Raw genomic sequence first — 20,615 nt, forward strand, 5'->3', positions numbered from 1 at the left:
ATAAAATTTAGTAGCCAGATAGTGTTAAATCACTTCAACATCCTGACCTGACCTTCTCTCACAACTCTTCCTTTTCAACATAGTTCAATCAATTGCAAGCTTATAATGAGTCTGAATCTTTCCTTCCTGAGCTCACACCCATGGCCAATGGCTGCATTCACTGAAAAACTGCTTATGCTGCCACAGCTTTAATGCTGCCCTTGGCTGTCTTTTCCACAGTAACTGAAAAATACGACCACCAGCAATGTTATGTTACTCAGGATAACACTGTTAGGAAAGCACTTGAGAAACAAAGTTTAAGGTTCTACAACTTGCTGAAAAAGGCTGAATTTTGCCAGTCTCTTTTTTGATACTACAAGCTTGTCTGTGCAAGTTATTACATCACCACTAGAATATGCAGCCTTTAATTCAGTCGGCAAATTTATATTCTCCTAGGTATATCAGAGTATTTTAAGAACCATGATCACACATTCACATATTCAGGCCTAGTCATTATTGTAAACATTTAGGCTATTACAGACTCTCACTTTCTCAGAGCATCAAAGTACCCCTGGACAAATATTCAATGCTGATCAGATATTACAGAGATTATAATTTACAGACAAAACAGTACTGGTATAACTTGTTTATTGTACTGTGAGCATCAGTATATATTAGAGACAAAGAAAACGACTTCCAGGACAAAGAAAAAAAAAACAACCCTGGAGATCTAAAATTTGCTCAATATCAATCATGGAGAACCTATAAATTATCTGCTGGAATGCTTTCAGCTCAAAAGCTTGGCTTCTACAATTACAGAATACTGAAGAATATAAGATGTTCTGGATCCCAAAAGCCACATACCTAAGGTTAAAATGTAAAAGACCTGAAAAGATGTTAGGTAAAATTTATAAACTTGTCTTCTTCTGAGACAGATTGATCTTATCTCCAAGGCTCAGGGCCATTCCCTGTAAGGAAAAGGAAAACAACAATCATGACACAAATACTTCACTTGAAAATAACTTTATCTCATCTATATTAAAATGGAAGCTCCATATATAGAAATCTATTGAATCAGTGGCATGGAAATTTCTAGCTGCTCACTTCTTTGTACATTTCATAGTACTCATTTCCTTATCAGTAGGTAAAGGTTAGGTCTACATATATTATTGAGACAATGAAACTTAATTGAGCTGGCAACTGTTACATGTGTTATCAACATGAAAAAAAGAAGAAGAAAACCTATTTTAACCTTTTGACCTCCCACCAATTGAAAGAGGACTGCCAGGGGAGAAATTCCAACTGCCTGTCCAGTTACTGAAATTTAACTGTCAAAAGTTCCAGTGCTGATACCAGCACACTCAGTGCACCACAGCTATGGAAAATAATTTAATCACAGAGCCAGATTAATGTTGCACAGAAATTGAGGAACCATCAAAAGAAACTGCATTAATAAATCCACATATTCAATAACACAGTGATTTCAAGATGAAACCATGCTGGCATATGTAAGTGAATGCAGTTCTATGTAAAAATAGCACTGTAACACATCAGAAACTTTAATTTAAACTAGTCCAAAATCCTTATAGTGACATCAAATAAATGAAATGTTTTCTTTAAATATGAAAACTCTCAGGTACTCCTTTATTGTACACTGTTTAATATTTCTATTGTACACTGGTGTTTTTGCTTTATTTATTCCAAATCCCTGTCTTTTTTTTTTTATCAGTTGGCAGGTAGAAACCCTAAAACCCAAAGCAGACACATATATCTACAGAAAATACTCCTACTAAAAACCCTGAGGTTTTGTTTTGTTGTTTTTAAAAAGAATCAGTGAATAGCAATTACATGCATAAAGTTTCCTTGTTGTGTGACACTGAAATGTGCAATTTGGTAAGAAAAACATCATGTAACCCTGGGGCATATTTGCAGCACTATGGACAAAATTGGGAAATCTTGGCGCAAAGGCCTATTTTATGGCAACACACCAGGAGGAAAGACTGCCAAAAATCTGTAAATTTTTAGGAGTGCTTGGTACGTTGTCCTAACAAGGGTGAGGATGGCAAGCAAGCCCCGTTACCTGGCTCTTGGCCCGGATCCGTATGTGGCCCGTGACAGGCGCCTCTGGCCCCAGATGAATCGGCTTCTCAATGCTCACATTGGCCAGGGCGTCTTCTCCAAATATGGAACGGGCGTAAAGATTGGCTGCCATAAAGCCACAGTAGCCTGAAAGGGCCTGTGGGAAGCAAATGGGAACTCTTAAAAGACCAAAATCCTCTAAACACAGTTTAGGTCACCCCAAGTTCTCTAGGCAGTTACACTAGTAACTACTAAACATGCACCATGTTTACACTTCTTTCTTCCTGTGCAACCTTTTTGTAACACGTGGGAATCATGCATTGGGAAACAGTTGTGGCCGTTTTTCTAGAATTCATATTGGGAATTATGCAGTCTATAGAATTCATCAAGATAAGGCAGGAGGGTATTTTATGGTTTGTTTTAACCAACAGCAAAATGGCAAAGAAGTTAAATAGCTACTATACTTAAGTTTGGTTACTATACATATAATAGCTAATAGCTATCATACATGCTATATCTTAACAGCAAATAGCTATTCTATATATTTATTCTGCTTTACAACAAAAAGGCTAAACTGCCAAAAGAAAGGTAAATTTTGTCAGAGAAGGAAGAAATATGAAGCTACTAAAAAAACCCTTTTATGTAAACAGATGGTCCCATCAAGTCTATGCAAGCTTAGCTACCACGAATCAAAATGTACATTCAGATTTTCCAGCTTGGGACAACAGAGAATTTTGGTAACATTTATCAGCTTTACTAATTTCAGGGTAAAAACTTTGAGGTGTATGTACTACTTCATTTTTGTAAGCAGGCATTTCTAAGAATATTAACAACAAATGTTGAACAAATTAAATAACAAAGCACAAGAACTAAAAAAGGTATCCAAAACGCTCCAAGAAATAACTCACCTTCTCTGGAGTCAGGCATTTCATATTGGTTGACTTCAGTATGTGCTGTAAGTATTCATTTAAATCAATGATATTTGTATTCACTGTTACCTTCAAGAAGGAAAAAAAAAAAAAAAGGCAATTACTTTAATTAGCACCTCAGGCATTTCTGAAATATCTTCTTCAGGGCTCTATAAAGGAGATCACTTCCACATTCCTCCTCAAGGAACAGCACACTCAGTAAGCTGCATGCACTTCCCACTATGTGGTGGCATCACAGGAAGTCTTCCCCTCCTGCCCTCCACTTGTTAAGACGGAGAATTTCATGCTATTATCATGGTTTCTAAAATCTAATGGGTGAATATGATACTCTGTTGAACATCTAGATTCTCTACAGCAAACAGTGGACTCCTTGTCTGAATACAGTTTACACACTGCCAGAACAAGGAAAAGCAATACCTAGTCCAAAGTTTGCTTTTAACTAGTGATAAATAGTACTTTAATCTTCCTCTTCTAGAAACAAAGCTCTCTGGGCTGCCTTGGCTTTATCATATTGCATATTATGTGCCTTGCTTAAATTGTTTTTTAACATATCTCTTAAGAGGAGTTTGCAAACCACTAAGGCTTCATGTATCATGTATTACAATGTGTCATGCACAAGCTCCCCCTGAGATATTTAAACCTAGTCTCATGTAGGCACACCTAGGTACCAAGGCTACAGTTGATAAAAAGTATCTCCCACTCTGGTTCAATGTTTCTACTCCACTCTTGTATTATCTCCCTTAAACTATTTTTTTTAGGTTTGGGCACCTTTAGTTACTGCGAAGGGGATCCACGATCTTGCTGGTCATACACAGCACCCAGAATTTTATGCTACAGCTCTACTGCAAAGTAGCAAGGTGAAAGAAAGATGTTCCTGTCCCCCTGACTAAACAACCTTTAAAAGGTCCCTTGCAACCCACAACACAATATGATTAAGAATTGGAGAGGCTGAGCAGCACGAGTAATTCTGCAGCCTCAGCATAAACTCACACTTGTTGCCATCTCACCTTTGAGCCAAAATACACAGCAATCACCAGTCATCTTGGACAGCTTCCATACAGGAGGTAAAGCTCAACGCACACAACCTCTTTTGCAAGCCAAAAACCCAGTTATTGCATTGCTAAGCTTGTGAAAGAGATAAGATAGCTGTAAAAGAATGAGCTACTTGAGGCAAACATCCAGTGAGGATGTTTAATGAGGTTTATGTGGCAATAGATAATGCTGCTGTAATGAGCTGCTGCAGAACAAGAGACAGAATTGTATCTCATCAACAAAGTAGCATACAAAAAAACCCCCAAAAACTAACTTTGTTTTCCCATTCAAATTCCGCCCACATCTGTCTGAACTCAGCATCTGTACAGGAAGCAGGCTGGATGTAATCCATGATGTCAATATGAATATCACTGAGAACCACACAGTTTCTGTCGCTGGCAGCTCCAGAGACATCATACACTGCAAGAGAACACACAAAACCATTTCTGAATATTCCAAAAACTGCATTTGCACTTAATAAGGGTGCCAAGTTACCATTTGCCAACTGCCAACCCTTGCTCAATCTCATGCTGACAATCATCCTAAAGGTAGCACATTCTGTGATGGTTTTAAGTAACAGTGATACAGATGTTTTAAAAAAATAATCACAAAATATTCCTACATTGTAATTTAATTTATTCTCCCAATATGAAGGATTGTACTTCTTTCTGAGCTCATTAAGCAGTTAAAAATGCAACTCATTTATGTTAATTTTGCACACTGAAATTGTTTACTTACCAACATTACCAAAAATTATTCCATTTTCTGTCGAAGCGACTTTGACATTAGCTTTAATGTTTGCAAAATCATGTGGAGCAAGTGTCAGAGGAGATGGTTTTTCCACAAGTTTCAAGTCACCTGTGTAAAGAAATTGGGAGGTGAAATCAGGGAACACTTAGCAGTATACAATGAGCTTAGCTTTTGGAACAACAGATTTTTATTTTCTCGTCATTCAAGTTTTGCATCTATAGAGCTGCACTAAACACCACCACAAAGATATTCATTGATTTGGAATTGGTTGTTCTTTTTTTTTTTATAGTTTCCTAATTGCAAGAGAAATTACATTACATAGAAATTTCAGTTAAAATATTGCTGCATTCACCCAAACCCCACTGAAAACAAATGCAAATACTGAATTAAATGAGCTTTGGATGGAGTTTAGTAGTAATTTTTTAACATGGAAATGGTTAATTCTGCCTTGTATTTTAATCACTGACATTATCGTAAGTCCTAACCCTATAGTCAAGTGCCTCAAACCCAAAGTACAATGTCCAGCACTACAGGCACTAAGCTATTTATAAACAGGTCAAAAATATCCCCTTGATTCTGAATACAATTGCTCCAAGGAAACACTAAGGGATGCATTTTTACTAATCCTTCTGCAAGCAATTGGAAAGACTCCTTAGTTCTATTAAACTGCAGTTTGAGAACACAGCATGAACAGCACAAGCTCCACATGGGAGTGATGCCTCAAGTCAGCTTCTGCAGTACATCAGCTGGGAAATACAGAATTCCACTTTACTGAGCTGACAAACAGAAAAATACAACCTATTAAATAATGCATCCATTTGATTTATATCCATCATTAGTTTCATCAAATGATTTATAAAATTTTAGGAGAAAAGTTATGCCCATCCAGTCATATTCACAACAGTGAAAAGTATGTAATGTGAGTTCTTTTAGCATATTGCAAATGTATTTCAGCTCCTGACTGCCAAAGCAGAGGACAACGAGTAAGAAACTGGTTACTGTTCTTGAATTATCTGCTCCAGTGACTCCTCTAAGAGAAGTTAATGAAGCCTCAGTACTGTCCAAGCAAGACTCTGGTACAGCTGTTGGTACAGGGAATGGTTTCAGTTGAGTAAATGCAGTATTTAAGTACTTCAGGCTGAGTGCAAAAACCACCTAGGGCAGATGGCTTTCTGCTCCATTCCAGTTGGGATTTTGACCTATTTTTATTTTCCTGTCTATGGTAGCAGCACAATGAAAAATAAATACATCAAAAAACCTGTCTATATCTCAGGAAAAAAGGAGAAGAGGAAATGGAACACTATGTTTTTAGTGATAAAATCTGACTATGGTTTATATCACCAGATTGCATTGTCAGTGTCAGTACATGCAAACTTCCACCAAATATTTAAAACATTATATTTTTAAAGGCATTCAAAATGGTGGCTAACTGGCATCACTGTGGAAGTGTTTCAGGAATTCCTTACAGCACAGTAATGCCCAATTCCCAAAAGCTCAGAGCTGCTTTGTTGGCAGCAGTGCAGCCCTCCTTACCCAGCGTGGCCAGCTCCAGGGTGCAGTTCTGCAGGGTGTCACTGGTCTGGTTGACCACGAGCACATCCAGCACAATGTCATACTGATTGACATGGACATAGGCTTCTGCATACACAGGGTCTGAGAAACCCGTCAGCTGAGTGACCTGCGACACAAGCCAAGTGATTCACCTTCTCAGAAATCAATTTAAAACACAGAATCATTCAAACAATGACAAAAAATAAGAATAAAGTACACTTAAGTTGATTATTCTTTAATATGGGCCTCCAAAACAAGGAGCCTTCCCTCACATGTGCCCCTGCATATACACTATACATTTATATACACATATAAACCCTCTCCAGATGAAATGAATTCTGAGCTAATAAGTTCCTAAAATATGAACTGTAATGCCATTTGTTCTTAAGATGATCAGCAGGACAAAGAAATGTTGTCTTAAAATGAAAAGGTAATTTTCAACATCAAAAAGAATTCATCCATTCTTTCAAAGTCTGGGGGTTTAACTCTTAACTAATGAATTACTCAAGTGATTTCTTCTCTTTAAACCTCCTCAGCAGGTTCTGCTAATCTACAGAAAAAAAGGGGAAAAGAGTGAAATAAGGATGTATTACACTTGGCAATAGGACACAGCAGCCAAAGAATGGGGATCCTAATAATTTCTGGCATCCTTGCTCCCTTCCCTGTGAACTTTATTGGGATTTCAAAGCAGCAAACCCTAATTTCTTCTCCACATTCTACCAGCTCAGAACTACCCAAGTGCCCTTCTTGTTCTTCCTCTTCCCATTTGAGAAGGTAACAACTATAAGCACAAGTGCTTTTCTTTCTCCTGATCCCAACCAGGATATAACTGAGTCTTCCCAATCAAGCAACATAGTCTGGTTCACCAGTTCCAGTCTGCAATTCCCAAAGTGATCCCATGTATATAATTAAAACACTGATTTCCCACTACCTTATTAAGTTTGGAAGCAAGAGGATCAGCAGCCTCTTTCCTCTGTGTGTTTCCCATTGCTGCAAGAAGGCTTAGCTGGAACTGGTCTTCTTTTGAGCTCATTTCATTTTTAGCAGTTAGCTGCATGAAGGAAATGGGATCGTCTGGCTGAATTGTCACATTCCTCTTCTCAGATTCTTTCTGCAGGAAGACAATAATTCAAGAATTCACAGTGAATTCCATTCCTTAGCACAGAAAAACAGTCAAAGAATGGCTGACCTACACAGAGTCAAATGGTAACATTTCTGGGACCAGCTTGGATGTGAACACCTGTAAAAACTCAAAGTGTTTATGGTTACACACTTACAACAGCTCACCTTTTGGGAAAGTTTCTCCTCTTCTAGCTTGGCTGACAGCATGTGAGAGAGGGACTGCCTGCATTCTTTGTTGAAAATGTCATTCATGAGAGGGGAACATTCTGACAACACTTTCAGACACAACGAAATACGATCCACATCATCATCTGTAATTGGCTTCTTGGGAAGAGAAGACTTTCCCAAGTGGAGAATAGTGGCCATCAGCAGCATAGCTTCAGCATTAAAGGACTAAGAAGGAGCACAAAGAGAATGGAAGAAGGTTACTGCACTTTCCACAGCTTTAAAGAAATCTTGACTTCTGACTAATTTAGGAAAAGGTGCATATTAATCAAATCATAACATCTCTGAACAGATTACTTAGTTTTTTAGTACTTGTTATCTGAAACTAAGCAGAATGATTTAGAGACTGTCTAGATAGGATGGATGGAAAGTAGCAGGTCCTGTTTGTGATTCAAACTATCATTATTATCCAATAACATAACTGGCACTCCACTTTGAGCTTAACCCATTCTACATCTTTGTAAAAGAAGAGGCAAAAAGCAGCTCTTCCTTAAATGTGAAAACCCAAAAGATGACTCACATTTTGTTTCTTCTTTTCCTGAACTAGGGACACATAACGTAAAGCAATCTTGGTTAAAGTTGTAGCAAGGGAAGCTGCAACAAAGAAATCTCCATCCAGCAGGAATCCTCGTAAGGGAGGTCTGCAAAGACAAATGATCCTCAGAAAACTACCTTTGGATGACAATCTTCAGCCTACTTTTCTTGATACCTTAACTTTCACACTGTACAAGCAAAATAAGTTTGAAACTCCTCTCAAGGTTGGGGTTTTTCCTTTCAAAGTAATTTTCTAGATACAGAGATTTTCACAAGTCACACAGTCATTTCCACATGGACTAGGGGGAGAGAAGTGTAGGAGTGCAAGGTGACATAAAGGGAAGAAAATATTTTAATCTCTGTATCCAACTAAAAATGTGAGAGATATTTATATATAAATAAATCAGCTAGAATTTAGGATATCATAATTAATAAAGCACTTATTTATACACTTTCATTAAAAAGTGCACTTTGATTACAAATCCTAAGCAATCAGGCAGCTTCCTATACTATCTAGTTGGGATAATACCTTAAAACAGGAAATTCCCTCAACCACTGAACTCTGTATGACAGGCAACACCACTCAAATAAACAAAGATAAAAATTAACCAAGTCATTCCTGGCCAAGTAGGAAATCACAAATACCTGTCTTCTTCCTTTTTGGCAGGTCGGGAACTGCTAAGAGCGCTTTGTGTTGCATAAGTGCCCATCTCTGTCACTAATTTTTGGGCTGGACCCACAGGCACCTCTTCTTCAGGTTTGAGTTCACCAGCTTCTTTCTTGATTTCAGATTCTACTATTGGGATCTAGAAATGAGCAGGAAGCAACTGTTACAATTAAAATAAAAGATACTGTTTTGTTCTGCAGAAGGTTTTAATAAAAATTTTCTGCATTACTCAAGTTTTTATAAGCCAAAGGTCAGCTACAGTGTGTCGGTTTGGGGAGAATTCGAGAAAATAAGCAAATATTGAAATGCATCCAGAAGCTTCCCACACATGCAATAAAGCTCTCATTGATTAATTAGATTTTGTCAGAGAAATCTTTCTCTTGGAACAACCAGACTAAAAGCACTTTTTCTTTGCTACTGGATATAATTAAATCATATCTTAAAGCTGCCATAATTTTCTGAAATAAGGAATTTCCCAACTCTTCTCTTAACAGGTATAACTTACTCTCAGCTCAAGTATGCTACTTGAAAAAAATGAGTAATGAATGCAAAACCCTGAGTGCTTTTTACTTAAGATTTCCTGTGCAAATGGCATTACACATCATAAGTCCCGAATACACTGTTGCATCTTACTTGATCTTTCCAAAATACCTTTTCTTAGAAAACCCACTGCACAATGGCAGGAAAAACCACTAAGAGCCAGTAAACACAAAAACACCAAAACATACACACCTCTCCTAGTGATCTGCGAACCTCTGTCATTACACTTTGTATATCCTCCTTTGTGCTGCAATATTCTCCAAGGATCCATAATGCTCCTCGATAAATCCTAAGACAAGAACAATAATTTAAATCATGCTTTTGTGATATACTGAAACTGGCACCAAGAAAAGTAATTTATCAGGTAGTAAAGGCCAGTCTTGACAAATTCAAAAGGACACAACTGACAAAAGCAGGTTAAATCAAAAGCAATTATCCTTTAAGCCTCAGTAAACTCACAAACAAGTACATCAAAATACATCAAATTAGATATATTCTCTGCTACATATTTATTTCCATCTGTGTTAAACCTAACATACATAAAATTAAATTTCATTGTGACCATAATGAAATACTCCTCTGCATGCGAATAAAGTCAGCTCTAAATTCTCCATTTAACTGAGACAAACTAATTTTTCCATTATACAGGAGAAAATGAAAAACCAGAACAAAAATGAAGATTAGGAAAAGAATACCAAAGCTTCAGAGAGATATTTTTGCCCCCACTTAATGAGATTACAATGGAGATGGGATTCAGAGTTTTCTGTGTATTAGGAGAATGACAGAGTGCTCTTCTGATACAGAGAAATTCTCATAAGAAGACTTAACCTTTACATATCCATCAGCAAGCAAAGTTTTTAGAGCCCTGAAAGGTACTAAAATAGCTCTGTAGTTTGTAAAGCTCAGTCTATGTTAGATTATGTTTTCTAATAAATGTACAGTATTTCCACTTGCCTACAAGTGCAAATTCCTTAGGAATTCTGTTTTAATAAACATATTACTTTATGTTTGGCCTTCATCAACAACACTATTTTCTAGCAAGTGGAATTACAATTATCAAGTGCATTATAGAAATTAAAATGGAATTTATTTTGTCTATTCAATGCAACAAACACCTAATTTATCTCTTGCACAAGTAGGCAAGGAGAAAGCTGTACACAGATATCCTCTACTTCAAAATATCTCAGCTCAGAGTCAGTCTGTGTGGGTAATGTGGATTTTGGTACATATTTAATGACAATATACATTCAATGCAAGTGAGCCACAGGTGCTCCCAAGTCTGATATCAGATTCTGGACTCACTTGACAGATTTAATAGCATGAAAGACTTCAAGCATCTTCTCAACAATAAGAGGTCTGAGGTTTTCAAATCTCTGGATTGCTTCCCGCACAAACTCCAGGACATCGGCAGCTGCCGCTTCGTTGTTATCACTAAGGAATTCCATCAGCTGCCACGAAAGATTGAACATCAGCACAAACAGCAGCACAGAGAAGTTTGTACAATAATACTTCCCTTCTATGTTCAGAAAAAATAAAACTCTTTATGTATCTCCAGTGAAAAAAAACTGAAGTCAAACAATCTGAAGTACATTCCAAACAAGTAGCAATTATAGCATTTCCAAACTGTTTTTCTAGTGATATAAATTACTGCACTTTAAAAGGTTCTCTTCAGCTCATGTTCTTCAAAAATATAATAATAGACTCGGAAGACAAATAATTACAGCATCAAAAGTCCTATGTTTCTTTAGGAATTAAAAATAGCATTGGTTCTTGTGAGGTGCATTACGAGGCCTCTATTAGGAACACCTCAGCTTCAGCAATTCTGCAGGTGCTGGGTATAGGTGTAACACATGTAATGAGAATATAATGAAATATTTGCATACCACTGGAATAACATTCGCAGCCATGTCTGGGAAGCGAACACTACAGGAATGCAGTGTCCGAACCAGGAGCTGTCTGTACTTGTCTGTATCTTCATGCTCTGTCACATTATTAGTTTTAATCACTTCCTTCTTCAGAACAATCACAAGCTGCAGAAAAGATCAAATCAATTTTTTAAAAAGTGACATCTTTCAAAAGAAAGAAAATAGTGTAATGAATCAAAAGCACATATAATTTACCTCCTCCACATTTCTTGAAGACACAAGATCCAGAGCCAGCTGAAGGGTTTTTTTGCGCACTTCTAGATCTGGGGTGCTCAACACTCTGAGGATGTCCATAACTAGATCCTGAAACAATAACAAAGTAAAGTATTTAACCATTTTAAATTACTTCCTCTTCATACAATTCTGTTTTTCAGTCCTCAATGACTTTAAAAGCCTTTCTGGATACATAAGATACGATCTACTGACAAGCAAGCAACAGGCATTAAAACTTCTCAGTGTTCATTTAATACATTCTACATTTACATAGAAGTCTCCTGTGCAGCTACACCATTAAACCTTACAACCAGGAAAGCATTTGTCATTGTTAATTCTCATGCAGACAGTAAAAGCAGCCAAGTCATAAACACAGAAGCCCATCCAATATGTTTTTACCAAAAACATACCAACAGGAAATTGAAACTTAGAAGTTCTTCTCTCCATACATTGCAAAAACCTGGGAGCTTTGTTATTGAAGGCTTTTCTTTCCTAAGGCTTATAGGAAAAGAGACAGCCACATACCTGCAACACTCGTTCATGGGAAGGATGCTCCTTCAGCTCAATCAACCGATCCAAGACAATCAGTTTCACATTATTATCACTTTCTTTAATAATCAAATCTATGTAACATTGGGCAGCAGCCTAAAATTAAAAGGATCAAAACCATTTTTTTTAGTCATGAAGAGGATAAACTGGAAAATTTCTGAAATTGAGGAAAAGACTCAAGCAGCTACTCAGAGTTGGCACAGAAATTACCCTGATAAACAGATTTTAAAATTTTTTGTCCATTTTTTTTCCATGTTACAAAAATCACACCTGAAGGCTCACAATGGCATTGGCTTATAATATACAGACTTGACTTCAAATTGAAAGAAAGATATAAGATAGGTTACCTAACATGCTTTGGGTCAGCTGTGAAATATGCAACAGGGTGTGAAAACCAACTTAAAAGAGTTGCAGTGTTAGCCTACCTATATGAGGTTTTAATAACAACTTCTATGTACAGTGTGCCTACCTAACAAAATGAGTATGACAAACCAAAATTCCTACTCCCCCATGACCTTTGGAAACTACTATTTACAATGCTCTAAATCTATGCATAACCTATCTTTTAAATTTCCATACAAATTCAAAATTTCAAAGTGATCCTCAAAAATCAGTGGTAGAAATATAAAACTAAGAACCCCAGGTCAATCAGTAATCAACATGAATCTTCACTGCTTTATGCTTCTACCCTGGTCTGAAATGAATCATATTCATGAGTAAAAAATTCCATCCAATCTCTGAAATCTTCAACTGTAGTCTGCTTAGCTAACTAGGCCAAGTAGATCGTAGGTTGGTCCAACAGTCTGCACAGTATTCAAGCTTGTCCCTTACCAAAGTGACATGAAATCCACTAGCTCCAGGTCTGCTCAGTCTTTTTTTGTGACCAGTTCTAAGAGATACTTTAAAAGAGTGTATCACAAGAGAAGTGTTACTAAAGCCTTCCCTCCTAAGTATCAACATGCAGCACACAGTGCACACTTCAGTGCACTAGAAGCTACTGAAGAGCTGAGAACATCACTTTCATACCTTGATTGCTGTGGGTGCACTGGAGAGTGTAACCAGAGTACCTGCAGCCTCATACTTTACTGCAGGACTCGAGGACTGCAGCAGGTTGTAGATGCAGCGAATGAACCGAGCTCTCTCCGATGGATTCGCGTGACAGACCTTGATAAAAGAATGATCCACAGTTGGCACACAAAGAAAAGAGCAACCCTACAGCTCACCTGCTCCACTATCTTACAGAGAGGAGAAAATTAACCAAAAGGTGATGACCTTTTCTGGTGACAGGAAGTGTCATTCATGGTTGTAAAAATCTAATTACAAAAGCTCTTCAAAAGCTGTTCTCAACAACTCTGAGCAATGCTACACGGTCTTAAAATTTCCCATCAAAAGGAAGTGCAGAGCCTCTAACAGCTTCTGTAAGAGATGCCCTGCTCATGCCCACAAAGACCACTCTTGATAATACAGTCCCCATCACACCAAATCTGGTGAGACTTATTGCTCTGTACAGTGCACACCTGAGCTGTTTATAATTTCAAAAGACAAATCTTATTCAGCTCTATTAAGCAATGACATATTCCTGACACAGACAAGAAGCCAGCTAAATCCCCTTTCCAGCAACATTCTATCCTTTTTAGAAAACAGCCTGATATAATTGTGTAAATTAACATGTGCATTTATTTTAAATGTGCCACAACATTTCTCTTTTACCTTGTAAATTAGTTCAACAATAACCAACTGCAGTATGTCACCAAAGGTCTGCACTTGGTCAATACAGGTACTCAAATAATCCAAAGCTCGGTCCTACACAGAAGATAAATTATTTTATGTTATTCAGAGTTTGCTCACTCTGTTGAATTTTAAATCAAAACACATTCTAACAATCAAAATACCAAAAAGCCTTCATGCAATGCTTCAACAATTTAGGAAAACACTGTAGACCTAAACAGAAAAATAATCCATCCTGTCTATAGAGGGCAAAAAGAGAGACAAACTAATGGTAGTTAGGAACAAAAGGGAATTGCTTGTAGAACAAGTAATCCAAAACACTAAACAGAAACTGCTATTCCTTCCTCATGCAACTACAAAAGCTTTCGAACAGCAGATAATGGAGTGCTTCTCAGTGTGGTTATGCTCACATTTTTCAGCACCTTCATCAAATAGAGTACTTCTCCTTTAAAATAAAGAGAGCACTAAAGACCTACATTATCAGTAACAAATATCCCACAAAAGCCTTAACACTATCATACATGAGTTTTTTTATAAATACAAGTAGTTTGTACTAACAATAAACTACTGGCTGGTAACCCAGCATATTTACAATTATTAAACCAAATGACTTCGAGGGCAGGTACCCTTACCTGATCTGCATGAATAAGCATCATAAATGCGTTTCTTTTGCAGCTTGCATCTTTCTCATTCACCAAGAAATCATGGATCAGTTCAGGAGCATCAGGTATAAGATGTTCAAAGTTCCTTTACAAGAAAAAAAACACAATTAAGAGCTATTGGCATGGAGTAGAACCCAAGGATGCCCATTAAATAGAGGATAAAAGGCAAACAAACCTAAATATTCTAACTCCACACTAGGGAGCGATAAATATTTGAGTTCTCAAAACCTCAAGGCAGTCCTGGTGTTGTGCACACAGGATTGTGCCCTGTTTGTGCACGTACCTGTAGATGGTGTAAATGGCCAGCACGGCGTTGCGGCGCACATAGCTGTGCCGGTGCTCCAGGCACGCACGGATGGCCGGCATCAAGGGCTCCAGCAGCTCTGCTTCCTTCAGCTTGCAGAGAAAGCGCAGAGTGGAGCCTCGGATAAACTCATTTGGGTGCTGGAGGTCCTAAAAGCAACAAGAAACATATCTGAAATGCCAGACTCTCCAGATGAATGCACTTACCACCTGCTCCCACACTCAGCTCTCCCATGGTACAAGTTCCCAACATCCCCAAGAACACCTCACTGTTTTCTCAAGAAAATCTTTCCTAAAGCACTCCTACCCCAGAATATTTTAAAATATGCATTTATGCGCAATAAAACTTACAAAGCCTGTAGGATTTTCTTCTGGATTGTATTTTTCCAACTCATTCCCACAGCTGAAGTTCCTTAACATCTTTAAGATGTTTCCCAGTTAGTGTCGATTTAGGACCCATGGCTTGTCCCAAGATACTTGGAAGATGGCAACTATGTTACCCCTCACCTTTAATATTCACAGATAAGGAAAGAGAGCTCTAAATTTTTGTTAAGTTGTATCTGTAAAAACACAAAACTCCTTGGTAGTAGGTCTGCTGCTTATCTGCAGTTACCAGCTCTGAAGCACTGAGACACAACTGATAGGAAGGAAATGCTGAGCATAAACAATGTTTGGTTATATTTATTCAGTAACACAAAATGCTACCCCTTCTACAAAGATCCAGCAGAGGAACATAACCAATGAAATGAACAAGAGGCTACCTTTCTGTATGCATCACACACGAGGATCATTTCCTGCAGGAGCCTGCCATCTGGAGTGGTCTTTGGAACGATCTCCCAGAAGACGAGCAGCAGCTTTTTGATGGTGTGGTCTTGGAGAGGCAGCACAAAGCGTATGATGGTCATCAGGAGCCCAGGCAGCTTCTCACCATTCAGAATCATAATGATTACTTTCTTCAAGGCCTCTGTCTTCAACTTGACATCTCCTTTTTCTGCAGTAGGAAACGAAGTGAGGAAGGCTGACATGTCACAGCTACTTTAATACTGATCCTCAGTGTCAGAAGACACAAACTCCTCTGAAGGAGTGAAATACAGCATATCAATAAAATCTATACCTTTACTTCTATTAAAGGATAAAGAGGAAGCAAGAGATATTTTAAAATAAGCATGGAATTAATGGATTAATCAGAAGAGCAATATATTGGAATTAAAAGAGTTCAAATTCCAAGGCTGTTTTAATGCTTAGATTTGTACCAGTAAACTACAATGTGCTCTGGTGCCACACATATATCAGATACCAACACTGCTGTTTTGACCAGCACATTCCACAGTGCACTGAACAAGTGACAACACAATTTGTTGCTTATTCCAAAAAAAATCTGCTCAAATCTGCCTTAGTCCAAGCAGGTATTACTTAAAACTCAAAAAAAAAAAAAAAAAAAAAAAAAAAAAAAAAAAAAAAGAAAATTCACATTTTGCACAGACTGGGGAGTACACCAAAGACATAAAATAATATCATGACGTTTCTCAAAACACAGCAAACAGAGGAACATACATCTTCTAGAACTCAACAGAAAATAAACATGAAACTGACTTGTTTTAGCTTAAAAAATGTAAACGATACTCTAGGAAAGGCACAATGAGAGACTAATTCAGGTAAAATGGAGTATCCTTCAACCACTGTCAATACTTGCCTAGGTCATTTTTTAAGCTGATTTCAGAAGGTGGCTCTGAATCCATGGGAACATTGATCAACGTGTAACACACATTCTCTGCAGCAGTCATGGCTCTTGGTTACAGGAGTTCTCTCAAGGGAAGAATTATTTTCACACAAATGTCAGACAACCTAAAAACCAAGAAAACAAAGCCATCCCAAAGTTAAAAGATTTTATTAACAAACACAAATTATTATAACTGACTTAATGGCTTGATGGGATTGCTGGGTTTCTTGAGAAGCTGCATGCAAAAGCCTTCTTGTTTTCCTACCACCCTGAAATATTCCTGTGAGCACCACAAAGATGAAGAGTATGACATTTTTCAGAGACAAGAGAAAAAGAACAAAATCTTTCCAATATTTTGGGCAGTCAGGGATAACAGAAGTGTACACGGCACCTGACTGAAGGCAAATGGATGCAGCTTCTCCCTTCTGGAGTCCAGCTGTATACTCCCACCACCTTCCCTGCACTCCTGTGCCCCTCCAGGTGAATCACTCAAGCTGCAAAATCAGCCGAAAAACTTCACAGAATAAAGAGAAAATGAAAAGATAAAGTTCTGAGCTCAATTAACAAGCTGAATCAGTCTATTCAGGAAGCTTTGAAGATGAGCACGAGATCCAAGAGAGCAGAAACCAAGGATGGGAGAGAAGACAAAGTGAAGGAGACAGAAGCATTTTATCTGCCAGGGATCATCATATCAGCTCAACTCTACTGTCTCCACGAGACACTAATGAGGAAACCAAGTCTTTTTATGGTGAAAAGGGACAAGAAGGCTACAGATCTATCTAAGCTGCTGTGTGCCTGGCAGTCCAGGTAATGAAATCTGCTATTAAGCTCAATTCTCATTCTCAGATTTGTTTTTCCTTATGTAATAGATACCTAGGATCAAATCAAACTTTTTGTTGTATCAATCCTCATTCTAATGTTTGTTTATTCTTTATATAATAGACATCTAGGATCAAATCAACCTGCTTATTCTATTTCTTAAGTAATGAAAAATGCTCAAGCTTGAGCTTGCTTTGCTAATGCTGTGATACTTCACTGACAAAGCACAGCAAAGAAAACGGTCACTGTTTATTACATGAGCAATTTTGTACTTTCTACAGAAATTGTGTCAAAAATAAATCAGCTTTTATTGATATTAATTGTCTGGAAGTCTGAGACTCCCTTTTCTCATCAAATGGGCACCCAGAGAATGTCACCCTGAACAGGGAGCAGGGAAGTTGTGCTGAGCTGGGCTGCTGTTCCTTTCTCCACAGAGGAAAACAACTCACATCAATCAGCACCACAACAACCACCCCAAAAAATACTAGCAATACAAGATTTTAAGAAAACAGTCTTCTTCCTGTTACGAATTCTGGATTTGAAGGCCTAGATCACTCAATCTTGTTGCTTACAAATATCTACATAAACCACTGATTCCTGAAATGACTGGATGTGGCACTGAGTGCCATGCTCCAGTTGACAAAGGTGGCGATCAAAGGTTGGATTTGATGATCTCAGAGGGCTTTCCCAACAGTTTTCTTGCCTCAGCAGCAGCTTTTTTGCTTACATTTCCCATGCTGTTACCCAGAATTCCTGCCTCAAAGCCCTGCAGCCAGCACCTTCACCTACAAGACAACTCACACAGACCATAAAGTAGATCCTTATGAAAGCAGGGCAGGTATCTTTACTCAAAGACCTCAGCTGCAGAAATTTCCAAAATTACAGTGAAACATATCTCTGAAGTGTGATATATGAGTGTACTTTGGGCTCTGAAAAGCAGCAGTGAAAAACAAGTCTCCTAAAACACAGAGCTGGGAGATTTGGCAGGGAGAACCACTACCCAGTTTTCCTCCTTGCAAGGCACAAAGACATGAAATTGGAGAAATCAGGGACACATACATAGGTGCTGCTTTAACTCTCCAGCAGTAACATCTCTGTCACCTGTGGGTAGTCACTGAATGGCTGGGGTCCGAAGGGACTTTAAAGAGGAATTAATTCCAAACCCCTGCCCATCAGCAGAGCAGGTTGCTCAGAGCCCCATCCAACCTGGCCTGGAACACTTGCAGGGATGGGGTACCCAAGGAAATCGAAAGTTGCAGAGTTTACAGAGGCCAGAAGACAAAAAGCCACGCCTGCTCGCCACCTACATCCCCGGGGAGCCTTAGGAACGGGGACACCTAATGAACCAAACCTTGAGAATGCACCGCTTCACTGAGGCACCATTATAGCACAGAGCGTTCCAAATGTTTACTAAAAAATCCGCTAAATTTCCAGCCGGCTGGGGGCTATTTCTCCCTTAATGTCCCCGCTCCTACTTCCACTCCAAACCCGGGCATTTTAAGCTATGAGGAAAAACTTCCCCCAGCGCCGCGGCCGCCTGCCATTCCCCTGAGCACACCCCGAGCGCCGCAGCTCTCTCCGCGCCACGAACCCTCCCGCAGCCGCCCCCGGAGCCCTGCGGGGAGCCACCGGGGCCCCGAGGCCTCGGGCCTCGCGGCGCCCAGCGGAGCAGCGGCGCCCGCCCGTTCCCCCCGGCCCCGCAAGGCCGGCGCGGGCGGGCCGCGCGGCTCCGTACAGCAGCAGGGTCGGGCCGGTCCCGGTGGTGTCCCGGTGGTGTCCCGGAGTCCCGGCGCTGAGCCCGCGGCGCTGCCGCTCCGCCGATGGCTGACGTGGAGCCACGCCCGGCCCCGCCACATCGCGCCTACGGCGGCCGCACCGGGACACGCCTCCCGCCAGCGCGAAAGGGGCGGTGCCGCCGCGCGGGGAAAGGGCGGGGCCGGGAGGGGCTGCGCATGTGACGTCACGAGCTCGAGCGCGCGGCGGGGTTTTCCCGCGCGGGGGGATCCGGGAAAACAGCGGGAAAGAGCGGCCGAAACCAAGATTAAAAGCCCCGCATATATAGACAGAGATTTAGATATAGACAGATATAGATTTTGATATTAGAGAGATATAGATTTATATATTAGATAGATATATAGAGATGATAGATATACAGATGATAGAGATAGATATCTAGAGATCTAGAGATAGATATTTAGATATTAGATACAGATATGAGATATAGCTATTAGCTATAGCTATTAGATATAGATGATAGAGATATAGATATGAAATAGCTATAGATCTAGCTATTAGAGATGATAGATGGTGATAGACTAAGAGACAGAGAGAGAAATAGAGAGAGATAGAGATGATAGAGACAGAGAGAGAGACAGAAATACAGAGATAGATATAGATAGAAAGCAATTAGATAAATAATAACAAAACAAAAAAAAAAGACAATAAAAGGGGGGCTCAGAAATGGTAAAGGGAAAAATAAATAAGAGAACAAATAAATGGGTGGGGAGAAAAAGTAATTGGGGGAAACCAGTAATGAACTGGAAAAATAGATTACGGGAAATGAATAAAGAAGAGGGTATATAAATAAGGGAAAAGCAAAGGGAGGGAAAATGGTGTAAGCAAGGGGAGAGAAAAATACAATGCGGGGAGAAGCAAAAGGAGAGAAAAAAATGTGAGGTAGGAAAACAAGGAGGGGAAAGCAAGGGGAAGGAAAAGAAGGAAAAAAACCAATGGGGAAAATAAACAAAGGGGAAAACAAATAATGGTGAAAAAGTAATTAAGGGGAAAAATGAAAATGAGTAAGAGGGAAAAATGAGTAAAAGGGGAAATAAGGGAGGAAAGAAATATAAAAATCATAGAGAAAAACAAAAATAAAAATAGGAAAAATAAAAGCAGCTTTTTCTAGCACTTAAAAACCAAATATGCAGCCCTGGCACTGCTGTTTTGCTATTTTCATGACTGAACTATCTGTATGGATTCAAGACAGTATTGAAAGCCTGTTCAAAACAGCACCATGATTTATTAATTTTTGTTTAATTAATGAATATTAATAAATTATTAATCTTAAAAGTTCCAGGCCATTTTTTTTTAAGTACACTGAGCAGGCTATCAGGTCCTATGTGGGTCCACTCCAGAAGACTGTTCCTTGCAATTTTCAATGTAATCACTGGGGAGAATAATTATATTAGTGATCCAACATAGAAAAAACTGAACTCATTCTTGCTTACAATACAGCATCCCACCCAGGTAGCACCAATTCACTGGGCTTCCCTGGCAGATTACCCTGAG

General features: G+C 38.9%; 1 protein-coding gene across 1 annotated transcript; it reads right to left on the bottom strand.

Annotated features, from left to right (window-relative positions):
* Window positions 1-610: 610 nt before the first annotated feature.
* On the bottom strand, window positions 611-19,206 carry COPB1 (COPI coat complex subunit beta 1). Its single transcript, XM_002198157.6, has 22 exons — window positions 19,063-19,206; window positions 16,482-16,633; window positions 15,550-15,779; window positions 14,769-14,938; window positions 14,456-14,570; window positions 13,806-13,898; window positions 13,122-13,259; window positions 12,072-12,191; window positions 11,529-11,636; window positions 11,292-11,438; window positions 10,711-10,856; window positions 9,601-9,697; window positions 8,847-9,007; window positions 8,188-8,308; window positions 7,608-7,835; window positions 7,252-7,431; window positions 6,303-6,447; window positions 4,758-4,877; window positions 4,294-4,439; window positions 2,967-3,056; window positions 2,060-2,215; window positions 611-947 (listed from the first exon to the last, which is right to left on the bottom strand). Exons 2-22 carry the CDS (start codon window positions 16,570-16,572, stop codon window positions 888-890), a joined length of 2,862 nt encoding a protein of 953 aa, XP_002198193.1. The 5' UTR covers window positions 16,573-16,633; window positions 19,063-19,206; the 3' UTR covers window positions 611-887.
* Between the last annotated feature and the right edge of the window lie 1,409 nt (window positions 19,207-20,615).

The sequence above is a fragment of the Taeniopygia guttata genome, chromosome 5 (genome assembly GCF_048771995.1).
Source record: "Taeniopygia guttata chromosome 5, bTaeGut7.mat, whole genome shotgun sequence".
Classification (NCBI taxonomy): domain Eukaryota; kingdom Metazoa; phylum Chordata; class Aves; order Passeriformes; family Estrildidae; genus Taeniopygia; species Taeniopygia guttata.